This window comes from Uranotaenia lowii, chromosome 3, assembly GCF_029784155.1.
Source record: "Uranotaenia lowii strain MFRU-FL chromosome 3, ASM2978415v1, whole genome shotgun sequence".
NCBI classification, from domain to species: domain Eukaryota; kingdom Metazoa; phylum Arthropoda; class Insecta; order Diptera; family Culicidae; genus Uranotaenia; species Uranotaenia lowii.
This window is the reverse complement of record NC_073693.1, coordinates 110,822,621-110,849,207: the sequence shown is the minus strand read 5'-3', so window position 1 is coordinate 110,849,207 and position 26,587 is coordinate 110,822,621. Positions and strand designations below refer to the sequence as shown.

Sequence of the window (26,587 nt, the reverse complement as noted above, 5' to 3'; positions counted from 1 at the left end):
ACCTACTGGAGGTACCTGGAGTCGATTATGGGTTTGTTATTTACTTGATCGCGTGATCGCTATAAAGAGAGCGAGGATAACGAGAGAGGGGTAAATATGTTTGACGATGAAGGTCATTAGCACCAAGTGCGCTAGACAACGACACTTTGGGTGCATCGTTCTAAAGACTTAATATGAGCTTACGTTTTTGTGCCATGTCGTAATTTATTGCGAAGTACCGTGGGTCTTCGAACTGCTCTATGCACTCATTTACATGTGTTGCATAAGCATTTCGAAGGCTTGGGTTAAAATTGATTGCTACGTGGGAATCGCGCATTTCACATGCTACACAAACCTCTCCTCTTCGCGACTCGAGACCTCTAATGACTCGAGATCCAAGCCCTCCTCGCATCAACTCGAGGTTGACCTCTCCTCTGTAAGATTCAAGGCCCTCTAGCGACTCAAGATCCGACATCTCCTCTGTAAGATTCAAGGCCCTCTAGCGACTCAAGATCCGACCTCTCCTCGTAATGACTTGAGATGACCACTTATACCCCTCCTCTTGTTGATTAAGGGCCTGATCCCTCCTCTTACGACTGGAGACCCGGCCCCCTATCATAAAGACTAGGGGTTGATCACACAAACATCTCCGCCTGGAGATTCGAGGCCTGACCTCTCATTTAACGACTCGAAGCCGACCTCTAATCTCCAGGATTCGACACCTTGCCCGTCGTGTGCCATATCGAGAGAAGTTTATCCTAGACTCGTGCCTGCCACGGCACACGCACGGATCTTTACGAAACGACTCGGATGATTCCCGACGAAGACGTCACCCTACTCCAACTCGCATGGCTCACCCGGGTCGAGAGCCACTCTACCCGTTGGTATTTCCCGATCGTGGAATAACCCTTTCCCAACGATTTCCACTGCGAAGAAGTTCAAGTCTTATCCCCGCAGCTCCGGTCGTTGACAACCGCCCTACTCGGATACTCCCCAAAGGTGGAGCATCCTACGCACGAACGCGGCGCACACACGGCACCCGCTATGCAGAAGGTGTTGCCTTATCTTTGCAGCTTCAAACCACGCACACTACTCGACAGCCCCCCGTCGATGGGGTCAGTCTACTCCGACTGTTGTCCGGTCTTCTTTATCCCTTTAGCTGGCAACCCTAGGATTTTCGACCCGCGGCTTTTTCTGCCGGCGTGTGCCAGATCGAGAGTAGCTTGTCTTAGACTCGCGCCTGTCACGGCACACATTCGTGACTTTGGACGCTACGACTCGGATGTTTCCCGATGGTGACGACGTCCTACACCGACTCGAGAGCCGTGGGTATCCCCCAACAGTGGTTAACCCTCTTCCTGCGAGTTCCGCTACGAGTAAGGTATAGTATTATCCCCGCAGTTTCCCCCTTAGAAAGCGGCACTACTCGGAAAATGCCGTTATCTGCCTTGGGGTCAAACTTCTTGCGCTTCGTTTTCGGGATGTGTGTCGTCACTCTTGCTCGAACCAAACACTTTCAATTGACGAAGATTCGGTTTCTTGCCAGACCACGCCTCTGCCGGCGTCTTGTTTGTCCAAACACATCGTTGGACATCGGTCGAGATAAGCGGCCGTCTCGACTGCCTCTATCCAGTACTCCTTACCAAGCTTCGCATCGTTCAGCATATACCGTGCTTATTCCACCAGTGTACGGTTCATCCTCTCCGCGACGCCGTTTTGCTGCGGCGTGTATCGACAAGTCGTTTGATGCCGGATACCCTCGCGCTCCAGAAACTTTTGGAAGCCTCGGTTTGCGTACTCCGGTAGGCAGGAGTTTCAACTTCTTGCCGCTTTGCCGTTCAGCATTGGCCTTAAACTTCTTGAAAGCCTCAAGCACCTGGTCGTTGCGCTCGAGAAAATAGACGACGACCTTCTTGCTCGCATTGTCGACAAACACTTCAAAATAACGGCTGCCTCTCAACGATGAAACCTCGATTAGCGCACAGAGATCGGAGTGTACCAACTCCAACAGCTTCTTGGCTCTTGACTCGCTGATCGGAAAGGAAAATCGTGCCTGCTTCCCTTTGAGACACGACTCACAATCGACAATCGCTTCGTTTTGGAACTCCATACCGTTGGCCATTCGCTTCAGTTTCTTCAAGCTGCTCTCATACAAATGGCCTTGACGTCTGTGGTGAAGTTCGATGTTTTTTTTTTTTTTTTTTTTTTTTTTTTTATTTATTTATTTATTTTTTCCTCGGATAGGGAAAGCCCAGTGGAGTTAAGCTTATTCCAAGCCTCTTCTCCAACAGGCACAAAACCCTATCAAAACAGTTTAACAATTCATTTCAATACAATTTTTTTTTCACAAAATGTAAAACCATTCCAGTGAGCAAATTATCGCTCTTTGAAGGAATGGTAGGGACTACTCGTAGGCTATTTCACAATTTTTTAATATAGAGTTGTGGTATATTCATTAGTTTGCAGCGTTGTGGTGGTGGCGGTGGAGGGTGATGAGGTGTTTTGATGATTGGCGGTGGCGGCTGGATGGAGTGGCTTGTGGGCGGCGGTGGTCTGGGTGGAGGGGCGAGAATAAAAAGAATAACAATTTTTTTAGCTATGTGGCAAGAAGATACTAGCGGAGGAAACGATGGATGTTTTGCTTGCAGATCGACAGCAGTTGTGATTTGAAACGGGAGGACGTTGGGCATTGCTTTAATGTGTCTGGTAGATTGTTGTATAGTTTACTTGCGAAGTAACTGGGTTTCTTCTTTCCAAATTCTGTTCTAACCCTGAGCAGACGAAGGTGATTTGCATTTCTGGACGAGCGGTGAGACGATATTCTTTCGAAGTGCATGTTGTGATGGGAATCCCTGCTTGTTAGGAGTTTGTGGGTATATACCAGAGTTTGAAATTCCTGGGCACCTCGTATGGGAAGTACTGAATCGTCCATACTATACAACAGTTCGGAAGGGTACAAATACGGCAATCTAAAGACAGCCTTTAGCGCTCTATTCTGCATGGCCTGTAACTCCCTTAGGCGGCTTTTACAGGCTTTACCCCATAGTGACACCAGATATTGTAGTCTCGAGTGAAACAGCGCAAAATATACATTTTTCAGCCAGTGGGTTGGAATGAACGCAGAAATTTTCCATATGGCACCAACGACCGGAGCGAGTGTTCGTTTAAGATGCTCTATATGGGCTGCCCAGCTTAAGGTATCATCGAAATGTAGTCCTAGATATTTAAACTCGTTCACTCGTTCAATTAGAGTGTTGCCTATACGGATTATTGGCAGCTGAGGTATGGAGCGACGACCAGAATTGAACAGCATGTACGAAGTTTTCAACAAGTTTAACGAGAGAAGATTACAGTCGAAGTAATGCTGAAGGATTTCCAGATCGTTTCCAATCCATTCCACTATCTGGAGAGGATTGGAATTGCTGTACGATATCAATGTGTCGTCGGCAAAGAGCCGAACTTTGCCGTGCAGATTCAACAGAGGGAGATCGTTGATGAATATCAAGAACAACAGCGGGCCCAAGTTGCTTCCCTGCGGTACTCCCGTTGATATGAATCTTTTACTACTTGAAGCTCCTTTGAGGGAAACAAATTGTTGGCGAGATGTTAAGTAGCTTTCGATAAGCCGAAGGGGTTGTCCACGTAATCCATACCATTCCAATTTCTGTAACAGCAAGGCATGATCAATGGTGTCAAACGCTTTCCTCAGGTCCAAAAATAGGGCACCAGCATATCTACGGTTATCCAGATCATCGTACACGTCCTCCAAAAGTTCGGTTGTTGCAGTTAGAGTGCTGCATCCCTTTCTGAAACCATACTGGCGTGGGCTTATGAGGTCATATCTAGTTAAATATTCATTCATTCGAGTGACGAGTAGTTTTTCAATAACTTTATTCAAGACAGAGAGCGTTGAAATTGGACGGTAGTTTGATACATTTGATCTGTCACCTGACTTGAAGACAGGAGTTACGCGGGCTAGTTTCAATGCATCAGGATAGACACCAGTTTCGATTGTTTCGTTGAAGATGTCTGTCAAGATGTTGGAAAAAGCCAAGTGATGGGCTTTCACTGTAGCTACGGAAATATTATCTGGACCAGATGATTTGTTGGTGTTAAGGTTACTGATCTCTAACAGAACCTCTGCAACAGATGCCGGTCTCAAGAACAGGGAGGGCGGATGCGAACGAATAGCATTGAACTGTTGAATATCTCTGGTGCTGACGATATTTGTAGCCAATTGAGGCCCCACGTTGCAAAAGTACTCGTTGATACTGTTCGATACTTGGGCTGGATCGGTTTGTACTTCATCGCCAAACTTGAGGGTGATGGGGTTGTGTTCTTTGGTGTTACGACCCAGGGCTTCATTTAGGAATTTCCAGGATTGCTTCGGGGTTGCCGTTTGCATAAGTCGAAAGTAGTAGGTCCGTTTGCAGTGGCTTTTAAGTTTTGACAACCTTTTAGAGATAAGTTTCAGGGCAGCTTTAGACTGTTCGTCCGCAGGATTCCGTTTACAGTGCTTCCAGATCTTGTCTTTAGTTGATATTAGGTTCCAAGCGTCGAAGGTCATCCACGGGCAATTCCTCTTCACTTTTGCTTTCACTGTTATTGTTTTTGTGGCGCGATTTCGAGTGTTATTATATGTGTCAACTATAAAAACAATTTTTTCATTTGCGGATAGATTTTCTGGGATGTTCATCAAGGCTTCTGCAAATTCAGTATTCAGCTGCTGGTGGTTGACGATGCTTTTGCTCAGGGATTGGGCCTTTTTATCGGAACTGGTTGACAGTGTAGTAACGATCATGCTATGGTCGCTTGTATCCATGCAAATGGTTTCGTTTATTGTCGAGCCGATGATACTCTGAGAGCAAGCAACGTGGTCGAGTATATTCCCACTGGCCGGACGGGTTACAGCATTATTAACAACAAACATGTTGTGTGACTCCAGGATCCTCGTGTACTCTCTGACGGTGTTATTAGACATGTTGACTGGCACATTGGTATCTCCGAGTAGAATCGAGTCAAGACATTTAATATTACTGGCCAGCTTACTTTCCAGCTTCTCTACGAAATTGGCGAACCGAAATACAGGTGGACGATATACAGCGTGTAGAAGTAGCGAGCTATTACCCAAGGGGATACGTATCCGTATGTAGTGAAAACCTTCATCCTCCTCTATTTCCTCGGTGTCAGCGTTTAAATCGCTACGTGTGTATACGGCCAATCCCCCATGCGATGTCTCGCGACAAGAGAATATTGCATCGAATCCATTTATTGTGAATAACTGTGTGTCGCCTGATTTTACCCATGTTTCACCCACCACAATTATGTCAATAATTTTAGAGTACCTATCTAGGAGGTCTCTGAGTATGTCGAACTTCTCAATATTGTTCATTCCACGAATATTCCATTGGAGTAATTTCAAACCCTTATCATATACTACTTTATATTTATTTTTTAGAAAATCATCAAAACACTCATATAAAAAGTTATTATTCGCACTTGTAGACATTGTTGAAGAAAAAGACTATTTGCTACAGAGATTTTTGTTATTATCGACGCTTGTTGGGGGGTTCGACGATGGACGATGATTGCAGGGAAATATCCAGGTTGGAGATCTCGAGAGCCCGCTTAGATTTTGGTGGTTCAAGCTTCACTAAATCCTCCTTAGCACGAACAATCTCGACCTTTGAATCGGAACGCCGCTTGGTAAGGATTGCTCCATCTCTACCGGGCCAAACATACTGCAGACCAAGTTGTTCCTGGGCTCCACGTATGTTGTTCGCCATGAATGCTTTCTGCAGCCGACTGACTCGATACAGACTACCTTGTTCAGTATTGGTGATGACCAGCTCGCCGCTCTCGTCCCGGATCTCGAACTTCTTGGCCATGAAAATCACCTTGTTATCTTTCTTACAAATGGCGCTCACTGATCTGTACTCGATATCAACGACGTTTCATAGGCTCGTATTGTTCGGGAAGGCCCATCAGCAAAATCGCTGCTAGCCAGGAATCGTTCACCTTTCTGTACCCGATCAACGCCGTTCCGGAAGCTTCGAGTCCCATTATCATAGGCTCGTATCGTTCGGGAAGGGCAATCAGCAAAATCGCCGCTAGCCAGGAATTGTTCACCTCGAATCCCACGTTTTTGAGCTTGTGACTGATGCTCATCAACTCGTCCACGTATGCCTCAACGCTGGAACAATTGACGAGCCGCACCGACGTGAATTTCCTCAGCAATCCTACCATCCTTGTTAGCCCGGTATCCCGGAAGGCAGTTTTCAATTGCGCCCACGCGTTCTCGGCACTGACCGCGTCCTGCACCAAGCTGTAGTTGTAGCTTTCTAGGCTCAGGCAGATGGTGGCCAAAGTTTGCAGCTTCAAATCTTCCGACACACCATCACCACTTCCTTCCACAGCAGACCAGCTACCTTCACGGATCTTATATCCGAATTTAAGTGCATCGTAGCATCGTAGCTTATCAAAATGGGCCCGAACAAGTTGGCCGATTGCCTACACCGATTGATGGTCCGATCTAGCCAAAGAACAGCTATCGGAGGAGTGGACAGCCTAAGGCCGCAAGCAAACAGATTCGTGGGAAGTCATCAGACTTTATGGGTGTCATGCACCCGTACACTTCGTGCAAAAGCTAAATCCTCTCAACACAAGTTGTTTGGGGAGTCCGTAGTAAGCCCATCGCTCGTCCAGTTACATCTTCTAGCGCCACGTTGAAAATCATGCAAGATAGCGAACCCGCCTTGTCAAACCTCCTGCGTGATTCTAACGGATTCGATCGAGGCGTACAAAGCTTTAAAGTCAATGCTGTTCCCGAGAGCGGATAAACTTTGCACGTTTAAGGAAGATGCTGTTGGTGAAGAATATAGATAAACGGGACTGGGTCTACGACTTCCTTAAGATTGCTCTGAGGGAGGACTACACACTACAACTATCTCCTTTTTTGATAATGGAATTCTTTCGGATCATCAACAACAACGGTTCCTTAAAAAACTATAGTTTTTTTTCTTTATATTTTTCAGGTTCTATTTAGTACGACATCTTGACTTGATTATACATTGTATTTTTACATTTCGGGCTCAGTGTCCTTTTAAACAAAGAAGCATACGTAGGTATTGGATTTCGACTGTTTTTTTTTGTCTGAACCTTGTTAAACAAAAACATAATACTACAACAGTTTGTTTCGTCTGTCGGCGATTTTCTATTCTGAAATTTTTGCAGAAGCTCACGCCTATTAAATATTTTTTTGTATTTGCTCAGTATTCTAGAAGGAAACGTTTGTTTGTTTTGCTGTATTCTAGGGTAATTCATGTCTTTGAGAGGATTTCTCACTGTTAAGCAGATCGCCGCTTTTGGTGAACGAAAAAAGTGCTTTTGAGCAAAAATGAAACTTTTAATGGTTGTGCTTCTGAGGAATTGATAACCAATTCAAGCCTTGCTTCCTTAGTTGATGCTTTTTTTTTCGTTTTCCTTTAAATGCAATAGTTCACCTGGTGATGATTCTAAGAATGCAATCTTTTACAGATCCTGCCTGTTCTTTCTAATATCACGCTCCTTCTCTTTTCCGTTTTTTTTATTTAATGCAGAACAATTTCTAAAATAAAACATCAACACAACACGAATAAGATTTTGAACCTGATTCCTCGTTCGTTTGTCTTGGTTATCTCCATTGCTTGGTACCAATTAGACGAAAGCGAACGAATCATCAACGAAAAGAAAAATTCGATAAACAGACAATTTAGTAACGAAACCGCGCTTTGGCCCAATCACAATCGATATCAATATGATATCAGCTTAATTGTCTAGGCAGTCAGTTTGCCAGAAATTTGGAAATTGAAAAGGCGCTCCAAGTGCAAGAGGTTGGCGCAGCCCGACAGCGAGGAACAATGAATGAAAAATGATTTCAATTCTTCCATGAAAATTTCATCGTCCTTCTGTATCTAGCGAGCAACTCAATCGGTTGGAATCGATTCGTTTTAAGAGCTTTGGTTGACAGAGGCACCCCAAACTGACTGGCGTATAATCACAGTTACGTACCTTGAATTTTTAGGTTTTATTTGAGATTTCAGTAACAGAAGCAAAATGTCTACCAACAATGAGCGTAACAAAATAAACTGTAAGCGTTCGTTTTCAACCATCGTCCATATATTCTCTGTTGGTGTCTAGATCCATGTGATGATCGCTAAACTTGGTGCAGGTCGCATTATATATTGTAGGTTGATCTTACAGATTCCTCATTTAAATAATTTAAATCCTTCTTTAAGCCTAAACAATTTTAAAATCCCGGCACGAGCGACGAGTTCAACTCGCCACCCCACCCATTCCTAAATCCCTCAACCCATCGAGTAATAATGAAACGGTCTCACCTCCTGAAGGTCGCGACGACGACAACCTCAAGCAAGTTGTCGTACGCGAAACGAAGGTCGACTGTCGGGGGGCAAATGCATTCTACTAAATTCACTTCAAAATTTGATAGATCCGCCAGGCGCAGTACGATCCGGCCAGCAGCGTTACAATGCGGTGGCTCAACGTGGCGTAGGTGTTACTTTTGTACACTAACACGATCGGCGAAGAGAAATCGTTTACGTTCGGAACTTTTGAGAGGTTTTTTGGATTTTTTTCAACCTACGGAAAGAAAGTTGGATATCAATTTTCTTTTAGATTTTTGCGCATATGAAGGATAAATGAAATCTTACTTGGTACTTCACACAGGGATCATAGGACCAAGATATTGTGTACAGGCTTGTGCAAAATATGGACAGAGCACAAAACGATGTGCAGAACATTAATCGACCCCGCCATATTAATCCTGAAAAAAAAGGAAATTTTTTTTCCCAACTACAATACACAAAATTTGAACAAGCCAAAACTCACCGGCCGCCACGGAAGCCACCCCGCTGATGATAGCCGTCTTGTGAAGACAGTTTCCGACCGCAATCCATCGGCCCGTTTCCTCGCCCAGCCGGAACGGCTCAATGATGATAAAGTCCGCCTTGGCGTACAGGGCCTTGTCCAGCTCCAGCTCGAACGTTTCGTGTGCATTTTCACCCTCATAAACCTCCCGAATAACGTGTACTGTAGGAGATTTTAGCTCACTGTCGAGGGAAATGGTATAATGGTAAAAGCTTGAAAACTTTCGAATGTTAGTTTAAAATAATTAATTTTGAAAAAAAATATTTAAAAGAAATACTTAAAGCTAAATCTAACTTAACTAACTATATTTTCCAAACAACCAAAAACAAGGAAAACTTTGAAAACAATACAGGTGTGCCAATCATCGCTGACCATGTCAGATCGATTCAATAATAAGCCAACGTAAATGTGTTAAAACTTTAACAAGCCAATTGTGGAACCAATCGGTTACCGTTTATGTATCAAAGAGAAACAAACACAAAATTCAATGCAACTTGCAACTCACTCGATGGGACTAAGTCTTTTCAGATCTTCAAATGCGGTCATTGGCCCGATGGAAGGGAACCTTTTCTAGCTCTGTTCGAAGTGTGTGGCGATTTCGATTACAACGAGACTCAGATCGATCACCGCGCGATTTCGTTCGATTTGCGTAGCGGTAGAGGCGTTTCCAAGTTAAATTTGTCTGCGGGAATTAATTGGAATCAATCATATAAGGCAACAAACCGTTAAAGGGGGATACTTTGACTTTTTATTAGAAATAACTAGAACATTGAATAATAAAAAAAAAACTCAGACCATTCTCTATACTATCCGAATGAAGAAAAAGTATGATTTTATTTTTTTTCCTCTTGAATTTTCGTTATACATAAATGATTAATATTTTAATCATCTCTATGGAGCCACCGTGAAAAAAACTCTATGAAGCCACGGAAGTATCAACAAAAAAAACAAAGGAAAATATCTCAAAGAACTGAATCCTGTTTGACGTAGGTTTCGTCGTCCATTAAGAAGCACTTGTTGCTTTTTTTTTTTCTTTCTCTTATTATAGACACTTTACCACGTTTGTGGCGTTCGTGTCTTAGCACTTGTTGCTGTTGTCCAGAATCGGTTCGTAAAGTTTCCGTGCTCTTGTTTTTGCTCGAGAATGTTGCTCTACTGATTTCTTAGGTACCTTCCGAGTTCCTGGCCTTAATTCTCTGAATCATCCCGATGTTGGTTTTGAACTTTTTAGCCTGATCACGCGTTGATTAAGATCGGTTACGTTTGATATGACTGACTACTTCAGCATACAACTGGGGCTGACTGGAACCAGAATTTCTTCTGGATCTAGGCAGATCCTTCAAGGACGACTCGTTGCCATATTTGTCGATGATATTTTTCACGCTTGTGTGGTGTACTTTGAACCGTTTTGTGATTTGGTTGTAGGTAACACCCTTTTCTGTGCACCAAGAGTGCAGAATTTTCTTTCTTGTTTCAAGATCAATACGAACCATAGCGAAGATGAAAAAACTAATTCGAACATTTCCACAACAATTTTTTAGCATGTAAACAAACTTCTGCTTGCATGCACACAGAAAAAAGATTACCCATTTTTGTTGAAAAAGTTGAAAAGGTTGTTAATTACTTTTTAACACAGTTCTTACTCAACAAAAATTGAAAAAAAAGTTTCATCAAAACTCATGTAAAGATTTTAAATTATATTATAGGCTTCCAAAAACCTTTCATAACTATTTTTATAATACTTGCTCAGAAAATTTCAGTATGGAGGCATAAATAAAAAAAATAACAACACATTTTTTTTGTTTGATTTTAAGTGAAAAAAGAGAATAAATCTGGGCTAAACTGGGCTTATTTCAATGAAATCCGTTTTGAAATATTGTACTGAATATCTGGGCAAACCCTGATAAAACCGAGCGATCTGGCAACCTTATGCATGACCACTACATTCAAGAGAAACAAGAATAACGTTCTATGAGATTTTCATCCTATTGGACAATTCATCAAATAAAAATATAGTGAGAATCGAATTCACTGTAACACCCCATGTCGGCTTGCCAGCCCGATATCTTACCCAGTGCACCATCTGAGTCGGTTAGCAAACGAAAGTGTGTCACAATCCGTCTGCCACCACCGATTACCAAAAAAAACGCACTGGCTGGTGTACCTATTATTTCAAATCCTCCATTATCTTTGATGGGAAAGAAATGAGAATGGGGTGGGAATGCGAAACTAGAAACTGTTTTTTATTGCCGGGCGGTTTACTTACACACGCATCGGCTGATTCCATCATGCTTTGTCTGTGATAGGATACGGGATATGTTTTATTTGGTGTCTTTCAGACATATGAATGCGGTTGCGCACGTAGGACAATGCCAGTTTTTATAAAGCTGGTTAGTGCCGGTCGGTAAAGAATCTTATGCCGATAATTCCACATCTAAGGAAGTCATTATTTGAGTAGAGTCTGATTTGTGGGTGTAGCCCACCTGACTCGTTCTTCCAAATTATACTTACATAAACACACGCAATAGATTCACCCATAAAAAGTTCATACGAAGCTATGAGATCCTGGTATATTGTACGCTGCATTTGGAGATTTGTCAAACTAATTAATCTAAATAGTGCTGTGAGCTCACACTTAAGCAGAAACTGCGATGAATTCGTATACCCATGGTGGATACGGATGTTATAACAAGCTGTTCGACACCCTCCCCTCTGTAAACACGTTACGTAATGTTTGAATGGTCCCTTATATAGTCAGTTTTGTAGGCAAACGCAACTTGCCTCACGGCAACTTATGAGATTCGAACCCAAAAGTTTTCATGACGATACTGGGAATGACCTGACATACCAAAACCAGACTCACATCAGCCTATCCGCTAGACCACCTCGGAGCTTTTGAACACCGGAAGCCCAAATTAAAATTGGCACAAATATGAATAAAGGCGAAACGAAATAATAACTCAAAATTACTCTATGGAGCCACTCTAAAGAAACACAAAAACACTAAACGCCACAAACATTACGCGAACCTTTTTACTACTAGGCTCATTGCACTATCTTGCATAAACTTTTGCAATGAAATTTTCACTATTTAAACTTTCAAACCTTGAAGTTTCAAATTACTGATGATTCCTGCCACTCCAATCTGTGTACGATTCGCAGTGAAAACAACTATACAGTAATGCTTATTTAATGGTGCATTTAGTTTTGAATGGTTTGATGGTTCATTAAATACGATTTGTTTAGTAATGAACTCATAAGCGTGTTTATTTTGTTTTTCATTCTAATGGGATTGCAGCTTAAGGGGAAAACAACCTTCTTAAACAATTAGGATCTTCGGTATGGTTTCCGGTGTTGGTATAAATTGGATTGGAAATTTCTTGCAAGCGAGAGAAACAAGGTCTTGCACCACGGTGTCTTGTCCGATCCAATCCCGTTAACTGCTGGAGTGAGACAGGGATGTATCTTATCATCGCTACTTTTTCTAATCGTAATGGATGAGATTCTAACTGGATCGATCTACTGTGCACCGAACCGAGGATTGTCGTGGAATCCTTCAACAATGGAGCAACTGAACGACCTTGATGGAGATCAACACAGTAAATCCCTCCAGTTTCATGGTAACTGGGCAACAATTTGAGAAAGTGAGGTGCTTCCAGTATCTTGGTAGCCAGATAACACCCGATGGTGGTATCAGGAAAGACATCGAGACCCGGATCAGAAAAGCCCGATTTGCATTTGCGAGACTCCGGAACATCTGGCGCTTACGTCAGATATCTCTAGGAACAAAAATTTGAATCTTCAACTCAAACGTCAAATCCGTATAGCTGTGCTGGTGCGAAACTTGGTGCACATATGCGGTAACGACGCGAAAACTGCAAGTTTTTGTCGAGTCGAGATTCGGGAACGTATGTGGAGATGGATTAGGCACACGCTGCGAAAAGATGAGGACGAGATTTGCAGAGAGGCGCTTGAATGGAATCCAGAATGACATCGAAGTCTTGGCTGGGACCAAGTGGAGACGCTGGCTCCGGATCGTCAAGAGTGGAGGTCTTTTACCACGGCATAGGATTCACTAACGTCCAGCGAACATGTCGGCCGGATTTCTTTGCTTTGTGAGAGGGCCCTGAGTCTTCCTGGAAAGTCCAGTCCCTGGATTCAAAATGACGACGTGCCGGACACAGTTTCATAATATTCTGTAGAACTCGCTTCCGATTCGTACACTTATAGCACTGAGCATACTGACTGGACACTCGATTTCGTTTGTTGGATAATTTTTACAACAGTACCCAATATCGATTCCAGAGTGCGCAGCGATCGATTTGAAGAAATGCTATCCCAGTTAGAAAGCCCCACCCGACTTTCGAAAAAATAGGCAATTCTGACGAAAAAATCGGGCTTAACAGGTATATTTTTCCTACAAGGTATTTGTTTCGGAAGAATGGTAGGTTCGCCACCTACCGTCGGTATTGCGAACCTTCCAAATTTGACGAAAAAATTAGCCAGAATATGATCAAGTTTTTGTTCGAAGTGTCCTGTCAGTATGATCAGTAGACCGCTGCAAGCTTTGTATGAAAATTTCAAATTCTTAAATATTTACACCTCCCATAACTTTTTTTGGTTGTTTTTGTTGCCAGAAATAGCATTAAAATTTTGGAAGCGATCCATCCTGTCCAGAATTAGCGCAACGAGTTTTAATTTTGTATGAAAATTTGTATGGGAAATCAAAATTTTTCATTTAAAAATCGTCAGAGCTGTACTGAAAGTTCCTAAAAATATAACTTTGGATGAAATATATTCCTTGATTCTTACAGTACAATTCATGTGAACAAATCACAAACCTAACTTTTATCCCAGGAAAGATATTCGATGTTATACAAAATTTTTGTTTTCAAAATTATTTTTTTAAATTTTAGCATTTTTGACTGCTTTTTTGAAAGCTGTGAAACCGTAGGATGAGAATAAAAAATCTCAAAAAACTGCTTTGCATAGCCAGGAAATTTATTGATTTATATAACATTTGCAAAAACATTTCATGAAATTATTAAAAGCTCTAGCAAGCAAAGTCTGCTATTTTTAAATACTTTTTAATGGATTCAGATTTTTCATTTTGAAATGGTTATAACTTTTTTCATGAAATTCTTAGCTGCTTATCATGTTAGCAAAAAATGAAGCTTAAGAATAATCAAAACCAAAAATTAAAGACCGACTTCATTTCAAGCTAATTTGAATTTTCTGGATGATTAAATGTGCAAAAATTTCTACTTCCATACAAATTTCCATACAAAATTGAAACGCGTTGCGCTAACTCAGGAATCAACCAAATCATCTCAAATTTTACACTGATGCTTGGTGGCCCAAAAGGCATCGAAAAAACATATGGGAGCAAAAAGTCATTTTTTGCAGCGGTCTAATGATCAGTGCTTATAGGTTGATCTTCTTACGGGGAAAAGACAAGTGGATTCCGACTATCACGGGTGATTCTGGGAAAAATCATCACCGCAGCATGGCCCCGACACCTGTCTGTCAGTACCTCAGCATTGGGTTCACGATATTTTCGGAAATTAAGCCGTATCGCTCTGCATACGCCGCTCAGGGTAAAAGTTTACTAAATTTTAACCTGATCCTTAATTTAGTCGATAAAATTTAAAGTGGTGCGATCATTTGTTCATCACGCTGTAGTGAGAGGTAGAAAACAAGTTACCTATATAAATTACTTTTTTTTTGTGTAAAGGGTGCCCACGATGAAATTGCCTCACTGTGAAATTGCTCTAACTTCTTAACCCTTCGTTTCATAAAGTAACAAATATGCAACAATTAATTAAAGCTGTTGTAAACTATGCAAAAATTCAAATAGTCAACTTTTTTCTTCATGGAAATCATATTTCTAACTTCAAGATACGGTTCAATTAAAAAAAATTACTTTCCGAGTATATATGTACACACTAGACCAACTTCAATCTGAAAAATATGAAATGTTATGAAATGATTTTTTTGCAGAATTTTGACCTAGTCCAATTCGCACCGAAGAAAAAAAATTTGACTGGAAAAAATATTTTCGCATTTTCAGTAATGCAATTAACACAATTGAATACAGTTTGAAGATTTTTTTTAAATTTTGTCTGATATAATGGCCTTTTATTAATTGTTGCAAATTTGCAACATCATGCGACGGTAGCACCTTTAGTTACGTATATAGGCTACAAAGTGTGTTTTCGAAAGTTTCATCGTTTAAACAGTGTCTATGTTTTCCGATAAAAGTATTATTATTTTAATGTTATGTTATCATGTTATCGAGACATTTTTAAAAATAATGCAGATCCATTATCCTCTAACTGAACAAAATGGCTACCAACTGAAGAAATATGGAAAAAAATAGTAAAAAATCCTTTTGACTAGATCATCAACCATTCGTATCATAAAGTAAAAAAAATGGCATTAATTACGAAACCTCGTTAGAAATCCTGCATAAAAGTTGAAAAATTGTATTTCTTAAGGGTCACATATGTATGTATGTTGTATGTTGGTTATCCACCATGGGTGTACGGTTTCACCGCAGTTTCTGCCTAAGTATGTTTTCAAATGTATTCTCAGATTATTAAGTTCGATAATATATTTCCAAAGGGTCACATTTAGTACAAATTTGTGACTTTTGAGTAGTTGAAGTATTTGAAGTAATAGCTTGAATCTATAATTTTTCGAGTACAACGAGCGCTGTGTTTCTATGATTTTCAATATTATATTGTGATCCTCGGGAAAGATTTTCTGGGTTCGAAATAAATATTTTCACATTTAAAGTAAATTAATTATTAACATACTTTTTTCCATACTAGTATATTGAATTTTTAAACGCAAATGCATTATATGTTCTCAACATTATACAATGTAATATCCTCCTAGTTTGTAACATGAGTTCCATAATGTGCTTCAATTACTTTTTATCATTTAAACAGTATTAATGTTTACAGTATTAATGTTTTCAGAACGAATACAATAATGAAACGGTGCATGATGGTGAATTAGCAGTTTCATTTTTGTCCTACTTATAATTCCGTTAACTCTTCTGAATGTGTACCATCGGAAAATCGTTTTCGATATTGAACCCTAAACGTTCCCCTTCCCTCTTCCAAATTAGATCAAAGCTAACAGTTGAGTCACCGCAACTATTACGGCTCCTTCCTCTACAAAGATGGATTAAATAGTGATCCGCTCGGAAAAATGAAACTTATAAGTAAATTGCCTTAATAAATAAACCTGTGATTAAAAAAAATTCAACAAAAGTTATATGAGTGCATTTTGAAGGTATTTTATCCATCGGTTTTCTTTATTGAGGAATATTGAAAATATTGTTTTTTATTATTGGTGTTTCAATAAACAATGCCAATTGTTTCTTCAACAATTTGTATTCCCTGATTTTCAAGTTACTTGGTTCTTTGCAAATAAGTATACCATGCACAACAATCACTTTTTCTGTTATAATGGTTTTATAATTCGTTGTTGTCAGCCGAGAATAAACTTTTTTTCAAATTGTTGTAAATTGCGCTTAAGAACCATGAACACGAAGATCATAAAACCACATAAAATCTTTCACAAAAAATGAAGTTACTGAAAAAGAACTGGAGATTTGTCGATCTAATTAATCTCAATAATGCATGTAAGCACATACTTAGGTAGGAACTGCGGTGAATCCGTGCACCCATGGTGGATAACCAGCATACATAGGTTCTACCCCCAGCTAAATGGTGTCCAGACACTAGGTTTACGAAGTTTTTGAGCTAAAACTATGGTTAGTGCAGGATAAACTAAAAGTAAACATTTATATCTAGCTGTCTTGTGTGAGGAACAAAAAGGTATAACCATTTCATGTTGTTGCAAATTTGCAACAATTAATATTTTGGCTAAATTCTCGAAATGTGTGAAAATTATATTTTTTCATTATTTTTCTCTTCATGTACTCATCATTGCGCACTATTGAGAATTTTTTCAAGAAAAAATAAAAAATCATAAAATGAAGGGTTAACCGTGTTGGGTAGAATTTAATGAAAATTTGGGTGGATTTAGTTCATAGTGCATTGTTTACATCCTGGTAGTTTTGAAGTCCTGTGATCAAAACTCGCGGAAATGGAGTCGAAAGAACAGCTCGTGCGATTGACCACCGATCGGAAGCCCTGGAATGGAGGAAAAAGTACATACAACACCAAAAATCATAACCGCCTAGTTGGGGCCTTCAACCGAAACCCGAACGCCTCCGTTCGGGATGTGGCTAATAAGCGGCACCTAAGCTGAAGTTTTGTCCAGAAGGCCAAAACTAAGGCTAAGCTTCGAACGTTCAAGGTACAAAAGGCCCCTAATCGCGACGAGAAGCAGAAAAAGTCCACCAAAACCCGAGCAAGGAAGTTGTATCTCCACATGCTGACGAAAGTTGAATGCTACATCAAGGACGACGAAAAATATGTGAAGGCCGACTTCAAACAGATCCCCGGCAACCTGTTTTTCACAGCCAAGGATAAGTTCAGCCTTCCGGAGGATGGCCGTACTCAGAAGATGTCCAAATTTGCGAATAAATTCTTGGTTTGGCAAGCCATCTGCACGTATGGGAAGCGGAGTGCACCTTCCGTGACCCAGGGCACGATGAACGGACAGAGTACATGAAAGAGTGCCTCCAGAAGCGGCTGCTTCCTCTCCTGAAGGCCCACAACGTCCCAACAATCTTCTGGCCGGATTTGGCCTCATGCTACTACTCCAGGGACGTGCTGAAGTGGTATGCGGACAATAAGGTCATTTTCGTACCGAAAATGTTCAACACTCCGGAGCTCCGCCCCATCGAGAAGTACTGGGCGATTATGAAGCAGCACTTTCTTAAACGACCTGAGGTAGTGAAAACAGTCGAGGAACTGAAGAAAGTATGGGTTTACATGCAAATAACGGTTGATTCATAGGTTGTGCAGAATCTTATGACCGGGGTTAAGGTCAAGGTGCGGGCATTTGCGTATGGACTGAAAATAAAATACTAGTAAAACGGTAAAATGAAGTTTAATAGTTATTTTTCAATCCCTGAAAATTTGGTGGCAATCGGATGAAAACTCGAATTTTGCGAATCAATTTTGTGTGTGGCAATTTCATCGTGGACACCTTTTACGCAGATCCTCCTCGAGCAATATCCATGTACCATGCCCAAGGAGAACAACCGATCTAATGAGCGTCATGTACAGGTTACACTTCGTGCGAGGGCTAAGTCTTGTCCCCCGAGTGATGCTGTGATCAGCATGAGCATATTGCTGCCCATAGCTCATGCTCCTTTTTGAATTGTATTGAATATAACACGTATTTAAAAAAAATGAAATTAGAGAAGAATAGTGGAAACTTCCAAAAATTTCTTTTTTTAATATCCTTTTATACAACTCTAATTTATACTGCCCTAAACGACCCAACTTTTGAAAAAGTTATGCGCTGCAGGCTCAAATTGATCCTAGGCTTAGTTCAAGATCTCATGCCAAATTTGGGCCAGATCAGACCACGCGAAGGGGTCGCTCAACGAGGCCTAAAGTTTGTATGGGATTTTGAGACATTTTGTTCGGAAGGAACCTGAAAAATCAGTTTTTTATCAATAACTTCGGTTCCCTTCGGCCGATTTCTTGCGGTTTTTCTCAAAGCCTAAACTATGACAAATATTTCATCCGAAGACTGAATTTCGATAAGAGTTAGGATAAAAAGGCTTCAAAAATAAGCTAATAGCCAATTTTTAAGGCAAATTACTTTTTTATTCTAACTCTTATTGAAATGCAGTCTTCGGATGAAATATTTGTCATTGTTTAGGCTTCACGAAGAACCGTAAATTTGGTATGGGATCTTGTACTAGGCCTAGGAACAATTTTAGCCTGCAGCGGATAACATTTCACAGGTTTTGAATTTTCCATACAAATTACAAAACAATGTGCGAATCTAAAATATTCACTGCGATTGATGTAAAGATAACACAAAAAAACAACTTTTTTTGCCAATCTTTGTAAAACCGATTTTCGAAGACTTTTACGTCCTGAATTCAAATCATTTGTCAGATCACAAATCATTTGTGTATCACCTCTAGTTTTGGTGATATGACGTCGAGAAATCAATAGTCAAATTTGAGTGAAATCAATCACTGATAACTGATAAAGCAATGAAACTAAGATGAAAAACAAAAAAAGAGTTTATATCTTTTTATCATCTTGCATTCAATCAAAAATTCAGATGTTACTGAGATATTCAAGTTCAAAAGGAAAAAGGATTTAAACAACTCAATGAAAAAAAACAACTCAATGATTTCTTTTTAATTTTATACGAAGGATTCAAATTCATCCAACAACTTAGATCAAGACTGAGATATTAGAGGCTCAGGCCTGAAATGGCTGTACAGTTAAACTTTTACTAATGGAAACGTGCTCCAACTTCCTTATAAAAAAAACAAGCCCAGTTCAATCTTCAGACTCGTTTCCACATTTGTATCGATATCGAAAGCCATCGGAAGTTGAAGGTTAGCGCACTTACGGCAGCTTCAAGTTTCTACATACTGAGTGCCGCCACTGGACCGGAACCGAATTTGGTCAAAATGCTTTTTACAGGTTTCCCTATTTATATTATGGTTTTTGCTCCAACAATAATATCTGTCAGTAGTCGATCGAGCCTTTGCCATCGGATTGATGACTCTCCCGAATCATCGAGGCACAAAGATTACACAATCTCACATTGTTTCGATGTATTTTTATCATTCGGCTGCACGCCATTCCACCCGGTTTTTTTTTTACTTCATTCTTCCTATCACCTGCCTTCTCGCACTTTATCCTCGCGCATTCAACAAAACGAAGGCAAGGTAGAAAAACGGGTCGGGAATCGACTGGTGAATGATTATGTAAAAGATTTTGAAGCTCCCAAAAGCTAGCAGGAATGTTTTCGGAGGCTCCCGTGGATGCTTACCTTGGATCACTTTCGACGTTTTCGTAGGACATTTTGATTACGGCGGCAGTCTTTCGGGTTCTAGATGGGTGGCGTCCGCGTTGAGCAGCAGAAACTTGCACTTTTCTTCCGTTGAAACGCGAACCGACGACGACGATTCTGTGGTAGACGTGAAACCTCCGCAGGCGATGGCGAACCGTGGAAGGATTATCGCAAAAAAATGAAAGGAAAGTGACAGCACGCTCTTTTTTTTAAATTCAAAATTAAGTAGTTTTGGTTCAAAACAGCACTTCGGTGGCTTCCCTCAACTTTGAGTTTGACTGGGCAACAGCAAAACTAAGTTCTGATAGGCATACTCAATACTAAGTTCGGCTGCCGAACTGGAATTTATCCTTTTTTTCGAGGGTAGCTTATTTTCAGGGAATTAAAGGATGATTAAAATTGGTTGTACCCGGATGTTGCTGTTCCGGTACATTGCATTGGAATTACAGAGTGGTGGAAAGTTTTGACATTCCCGGTCAAAGAAAACTCCCGGATGTTACTTCCCACGGGAAGTAAACAACATCCGGAAGTTTCCGGACATTCCAAGCCGCTCACCATATGATGACAATGACGGACAGAATTTTACGCTGACACGGTGAACATACATTTCATTATGAAGTTCCTTCATATCTTCCGGTAATTGTTCCGGAACGACAAAATTTTGCGACGTGTTCGTTGGTTGCTGTTCCGGTTCGGACTGAACTCGCTAAGTGTTTTCAGTCCAACAAAGAGAGTTCAATTTTTAGTTCATAAGGTCGAACTCAGCTTTGATCCCTCGCCGAAGGAAAAAAAAAAAGGATCAATTTTGAGTTCGCATTTCGAACTCCGTTTTGATCCATCGCAAGGAGAAAAAGGGGTACTTAACTTTAAGTTCATAGAATCGAACTATGTTTTGAACCTCGGTCGAACTTAATTTTGAGTTAAAAAAAAAGAGCGTGAGTTCTTGTTGCGCAAAACATCAGCTGTGTGATGATGCTGTCAGTTACAGGGTTTCCGTTTGAACTAGGGGTGTCAGTTGAAAAAATTCGTTTGATTTGTGAAAAAAATTTAATATTATTCATTTATTATTCATTTATTAAATTTATTCATTATTTAATAATAAATTTAACGCGCTGACCAAGTTATTTTTTTCATTATAGAACACTCTGGTTCGTGCCAAAGTGAAAAATGAAAAACAAAGTTACTTTTTCTAAAAAAAACGCTATTATATATCTTCGAAGATTGTTGATCTAACATTCCTTTGTTTTCCATATAAACGGGATTTATCAGACCTTGCCGACCTGTGGAGAAACCCGCATACTAAAAAACTATATCTAAAACAGTCCATACAATTCATCAACGCTTTCAGAAAGAGTGATTGTCTCTGTTAACGCAGATGTTCTATCAAACTTTACTTCGACAACGATAAGAACAAAACATTAACGTTCATGTGAAAAGGTGATGGCATCCGGATAGGTGATAGAATGGTACAACGATTTCCTGATTTTTTTCTTTAATCGTAAAAATGATCTCAAACCTTTACTCATACCGTCCCTTCTTTCTGTCATATGCACGTCAAAAACGAACAAAACGTTGGTCAAAGATGCCAGATGGTTTTGCACGGTAATCAGTACACATTTTGAAATTTCTTTGATATGCGGATACGGAATCTAAAGACTATAGAATATAGCACTGAATATAGTTTCAATGATACTAATTAAACTTTGAAGCTACATATTTTAACACCGCCTGCCTTTATTGACATAATGTAATATAAATATGAGGTAAATAAAAACGTTTTTTTAAGCAATTTCTTTGATAGATTTTTTATGAGGGTCTAAGATGCAAACATGTGACATATAGAAACATAGAATTTACGTTTGCATTGTATATTTATGACATTCTCGATTCAAAGCTTTCATTTGAATTGAACGAAATTTCTGAATTGGAATTATAAATAGTATATTTACATCTTCATAACTTCATTTTGGGACTACATGTTTGAAATCTACCTTTTTCGAAAAGCTACCGATCTTCGTCTATAATTCTTTTTTATTTTAATATTTCCCTTTCTATCTTCCTTTCTTCTCTCACAAAGTGTTAAGTTAAGCAAACAATTGTAAACAACCATCATCGATTTTGGTCCTTAAAACCTAAAGGTATGAGCCGTTTCAAATAAATAAATTGTTTAAAAAAAATATCATTCATTTGTTAGTACACATAGTCATATCCTATATAATCATCTGAAATATATTTATTGAAAATTTCATTTCTCAATATCCGTACAAATTTTGATAAAACATTGAAACTGGCACCACTGTCGCAAACGGTTTCATTCGTTTGTTTTGCTTGCTGCGCCGGGAAATTTTTGCCTCAACCTTGCGCGCCGCAATCAGGCCGCCCGGAAGAAGATGCAGGTTTCGTTCGTGATCCGGGACGCCGAAGAGAAACGACATCAAAATGGAGTCGACGCCCTGCAACTGGTTCCGATCAATGGACGGCTGTACTCGGCTGGGGGCGATGCCATCTTCCGGGTGTGGAACTGCACCCAGATCAGCTCCCAGGAACCGTACATCCAGAGCAAGGAACACCTCCACGATTGGGTCAACGATATAGTTTTGTGCTGCGGTGGAAGAAATTGTGAGTTGATTATGCATTAAAAACGAATAAAAAATTAATACTTTCTTTTCTTCTACAGTAATAAGTGCAAGTCGTGACACCACCGTGAAAGTGTGGAATGCCCACAAAGGATTTTGCATGTCGACGCTACGAACTCACCGAGATTACGTTCAGGCACTGGCCTACGCCACGGAAACAGGTGGCTAGCTCCGGTCTGGACAAGGCCATCTTCCTGCTGGAGGAATCCGCACACCGGGGCATTCAAGGAATGCAAGAACCGATGACATTTTTTGTACCAGGTACGTGGAAATTAAAACCATTTTTAAAACAATTTCCTATGATCCCGTTTGTTATATTTTAGGTTACGCTGCCGGAACCCTCAAAGTTTTACTCCGTGCTATGGATTGGTTGGCTCGGAAAGTTCTACAGGACGTGCATGCTGGGCGAAATGAGGAGGAGGCAGCCGGAAAAATATACATTTCGGGCAAGTTTGTGATAAACGTGATTTAATAAAGTGATGAAATTGAAATGATTTTCCATTCTAATCCGAAAAAATTCCATAAGCACTGAACGAAATTTTGCGTTAGTGTGCGTGTGCGTCTTTTAGCTAACGGTTCCTAAAACGGTCTGCTTAGCGTTGGAATCAAATCGCTACGGAACTTTTAACGTTGACGTTTAGGAATGATAGCTCCTCAAAATAACTATAATGAAACGGTTCGTACTATGATCATTCCGATTTCTGTAACAGTTCGATTGACGGTTTGGTAAATCGTTTAAAATATTCCTACACATGTTCATTCCAGAAACAGTTCAATGCCCTGAAAACGTTATTCATAAGCGTATTATAAACCATACTCTAACTGTTCCTAGAACAGTGTCTCCATATAAAGGTTTTAACAGTTTTAAACAGTAACATAACTTAACGCCATATTCAACAGACCGTCGTTTTGGAATTCAAGATAAGTGCAATGTTTTTTATGGTTTCAGATATCATTTTCTAAACGTTTTTTTACACTATTTCTTAACGTTTTATAACTACTACAGGAACCGTCATGTTACAATATTTTCGTATTCGGGAAGTTCGATCCAGAGCAAAACATTGTGCCCATTTTTGGTGAAAGAAGTTTGGACTTTTCCCAGATTTACTATCGTGTTCTGTATAATTCGACCAGAAACAATAACAAAGTCCTAATTGATTATTATGTTTTTTTTAGTCAAAAAAACTTTTTGGTAATACAAAAAAAATCATAAACCCATAAGTCTATATACTTAGAGCATCTGTATCCGTGGTCCATTCTGGGGTCTAATTTATACAAGAATTGAATAATAAGATCGAAATAAGATCCAATCCAGTGAAAAAACAGGCAACCCCACTGGTGTTCCATTAATTGTCAGAAGGTTCAGAACTACGTAAAATTGGATCCAAATTTCAGCAATTTCGGAGCAATCCTTATACCAGTTCTATAAAAAATGTGAGATGAAACTGGTATAATGGAGCACGGATGCGGTTGCTCGGGTCGGAATTTGGGTCTAAACCGGCTGTTTGAACCACGGATACAGGTGCTGAATCAATCTGATTTTGTATTTGGTTGTTTTAAAAATTTGAAAAATGCACCATGATCGGCATATACTAATGCATACAGGATACTACAGGAGATTTCCAGCATAATCTTGCATTAATTGGCCATTTAAGATACATTTATATTGATTTCTACATTCAATTTTCAAAGTCTGTAAAATCTGTGCCCGTTGAGAAAAAATCAGTGCAAAATTATATAGTGTCTCAACAATATCTGGACGAGTGGTCAAATGTCTGAATTTTACAGACAAATCATGGCACCTGGCAACCAAGAACACATTACTAGATTTCATTACTGAAAATATTCTTTTAACATCCCTGTAAAACTATCGTAAGTTTTTTTTAAGAATATAGCAATGGTAATCGAAAAACATGATATTTTTCCAAAGATTATTTTTAGTTTTTAGTTCATGAAATAAAAAGTTGATCCTATGGTAGTTAATTTTCATGGTTTGTGTCAACATTCAGTTTAAGATCTGAAATCCAAAAAAACATATACTATATGGAAGTCGTACATTTCTGATATGAACTATAAGTTTAAAATAAATGACATTCTAGCCAGTGATGCCACATTTCTATCGGTATTTTGAAACCCAAAAAAATCTTTTATCGGTATGTAAATCCTAAAAATCGGTATGAAAATCGGTATTTGAGGTGGATATTCAAAAATGCTTACATTTTCAACTTCCTAACGTATTTTTCCTTGAATAGCTTGCAATAAACAGCAAGTCTAAGAACTCTTATGAATGCTCATTTTTAGTTCAAAACTAGCTGACTAAAAGTGTGTTAGCATATATTATTGCAGTTTCTCCGTTACTTAGTTCTCGGTAACACTAGTTTATACAAAATGACGGTTTTGAAATTTCAACAGAACTTTTACACTTTTTTTTTTATTTTAAATCTATCTGCTTTTGCTGACGAAAGCAAAAATCACAAATGAAAATTCAGCAGAAAATTCGAAATAAGTGTTTCTGTACTGTGTTCTCATAACTGAATGGAAATTTATTTTAAAAGTTACCGTTTGATAAGCAAAATAGGGGCATGGCGAGCACCTTCAGGTTACACGTTGATATATGCCTAACCAATTACATTAAGTAAAAACTTGAGACTTTGATGTTTGGCTAAAGTGGGATGTAAATTTGATAAATTCGATAATGCAATAATAGAACTAGGTCAACCTAAAGCATAATTTTCATTTTAGCGCTTACAAATCCAATGGCTTTTTGACGTTCGAGGTAAATATGGGCCCAAGTTGATGTTATTTGTTTTATTGATGGATTTTCGCCAATCTGGCCGATTCAGCTTTTAGTATTAGATGAGTTTTAGCGATTAGAAAAAGAAATGATTGCAGAAAGTTGAGAGAGTTGTTGCTTCATTTTTTTATTACCAATAAAAAATAAATTTTATTTTGTGAAAAATCGCGCATTATGAAAATCTAAGAATTAGTGAAAGATGTGCTCTAAAAAAAGGTGTTCTTCCGAAAAAGATTAAAAAACACATCGTTGTACTATAACTGAAACCCATTTTGCCTGGCGTGGTCTTTAATTCTTCGATCTCTGCATTTTAGGTACTTATGATATAATTTATTTGGCTAACAAGATGCAGAAGGATTGAAGATTATACCGATGATTTTACATACCGTGTATCTGATTGCACTTCAAATCTCGACATACCCAATCTGGCGATGAGTTGAACAAGGATTATGATTTTATTCAAACGGTGTATGTATTTCCTGGAAAAGTTCGCATCTCACGAAACAAGAGCTTTAATGCGATCGTCAATTGAGATTGACCTTAAGGAACTTCTATTGGCAGTCGCAGAAGGTCAAATATCAGTATTGAGCTAAGTCCATTGGCTTTGAGGTTTAGTACCATAATAGTGCATCATTTGACAGGACAAAGGAACAAAACAGCGCGAACAACTGAACGAATTATGAGAGCGAGCCGTGGAGATCTTTGCAGAATACTTTAAAAGTTGTACAGATCAAAGTTACGCCACACCAGCTACTGAACTTTGTCTTCTTTCTACAGGACCTTTACGAGAATAGCTTGAATGAAGTGGAAATGTTGAAGTGGAATGAATTTTGAGTCAAAATCTTAAAAATCGGTATGAAATCGGTATGTTTTGCCAAAAATCGGTAATCGGTATATACCGATTCTTGGTCAAAATTTTGCTCAAAAATCGGTATAAATACCGGAAAATCGGTATGTGTGGCATCGCTGATTCTAGCTGCGGCTTTTTTCATATTCAGCATTGAACACTGGGTTGCCAGGTGCCCAGATTTGTCTGTAAAACCAAGACTTTTGACCCTTCGTCCAGATATTGGTCAGACACAGATTTTGCCCAGATTTTTGCTGAGAGTGCCCAGATTTTACAGACTTTTACAATTGAGTGATCCGTAAGTGCCAGATTAGACTGAAATCTTGCTTGTATTCATTGGTATTTGATCAATCATTCATTAAACTTTTTTTTTAGAATAAGATCGGCATGTTACGTGTTAGAAAACAGTGTTTGTTATATATGTCTCAACTC

General features: G+C 39.5%; 2 protein-coding genes across 6 annotated transcripts; one reads left to right on the top strand and one right to left on the bottom strand.

Moving 5' to 3' along the window:
* Positions 1–6,976: 6,976 nt before the first annotated feature.
* Positions 6,977–20,057, bottom strand: LOC129754841 (transmembrane protein 11 homolog, mitochondrial). Of its 4 annotated transcripts, none has more exons than XM_055751069.1 (5): positions 19,858–20,057; positions 9,410–9,586; positions 8,866–9,116; positions 8,688–8,800; positions 6,977–8,616 (listed from the first exon to the last, which is right to left on the bottom strand). In XM_055751069.1, exons 2-5 carry the CDS (start codon positions 9,448–9,450, stop codon positions 8,449–8,451), a joined length of 573 nt encoding a protein of 190 aa, XP_055607044.1. In that variant the 5' UTR covers positions 9,451–9,586; positions 19,858–20,057; the 3' UTR covers positions 6,977–8,448. The 4 variants fall into 4 exon arrangements, with proteins under 4 accessions (XP_055607044.1, XP_055607046.1, XP_055607045.1 ...); XM_055751071.1 differs by having other exon boundaries at positions 8,866–9,086; positions 19,858–20,055; XM_055751070.1 differs by lacking the exon at positions 9,410–9,586 and having other exon boundaries at positions 19,858–20,056.
* A 2,144-nt stretch (positions 20,058–22,201) lies between these two features.
* On the top strand, positions 22,202–22,987 carry LOC129758013 (WD repeat-containing protein 48 homolog). Of its 2 annotated transcripts, XR_008739871.1 has the most exons (3): positions 22,202–22,497; positions 22,556–22,775; positions 22,838–22,987. XR_008739871.1 is itself a non-coding variant. In XM_055755430.1 (2 exons), exons 1-2 carry the CDS (start codon positions 22,269–22,271, stop codon positions 22,681–22,683), a joined length of 357 nt encoding a protein of 118 aa, XP_055611405.1. In that variant the 5' UTR covers positions 22,202–22,268; the 3' UTR covers positions 22,684–22,987. The 2 variants fall into 2 exon arrangements, 1 of the variants encoding a protein (XP_055611405.1); XM_055755430.1 differs by having other exon boundaries at positions 22,556–22,987.
* The last annotated feature ends 3,600 nt before the right edge of the window (positions 22,988–26,587 follow it).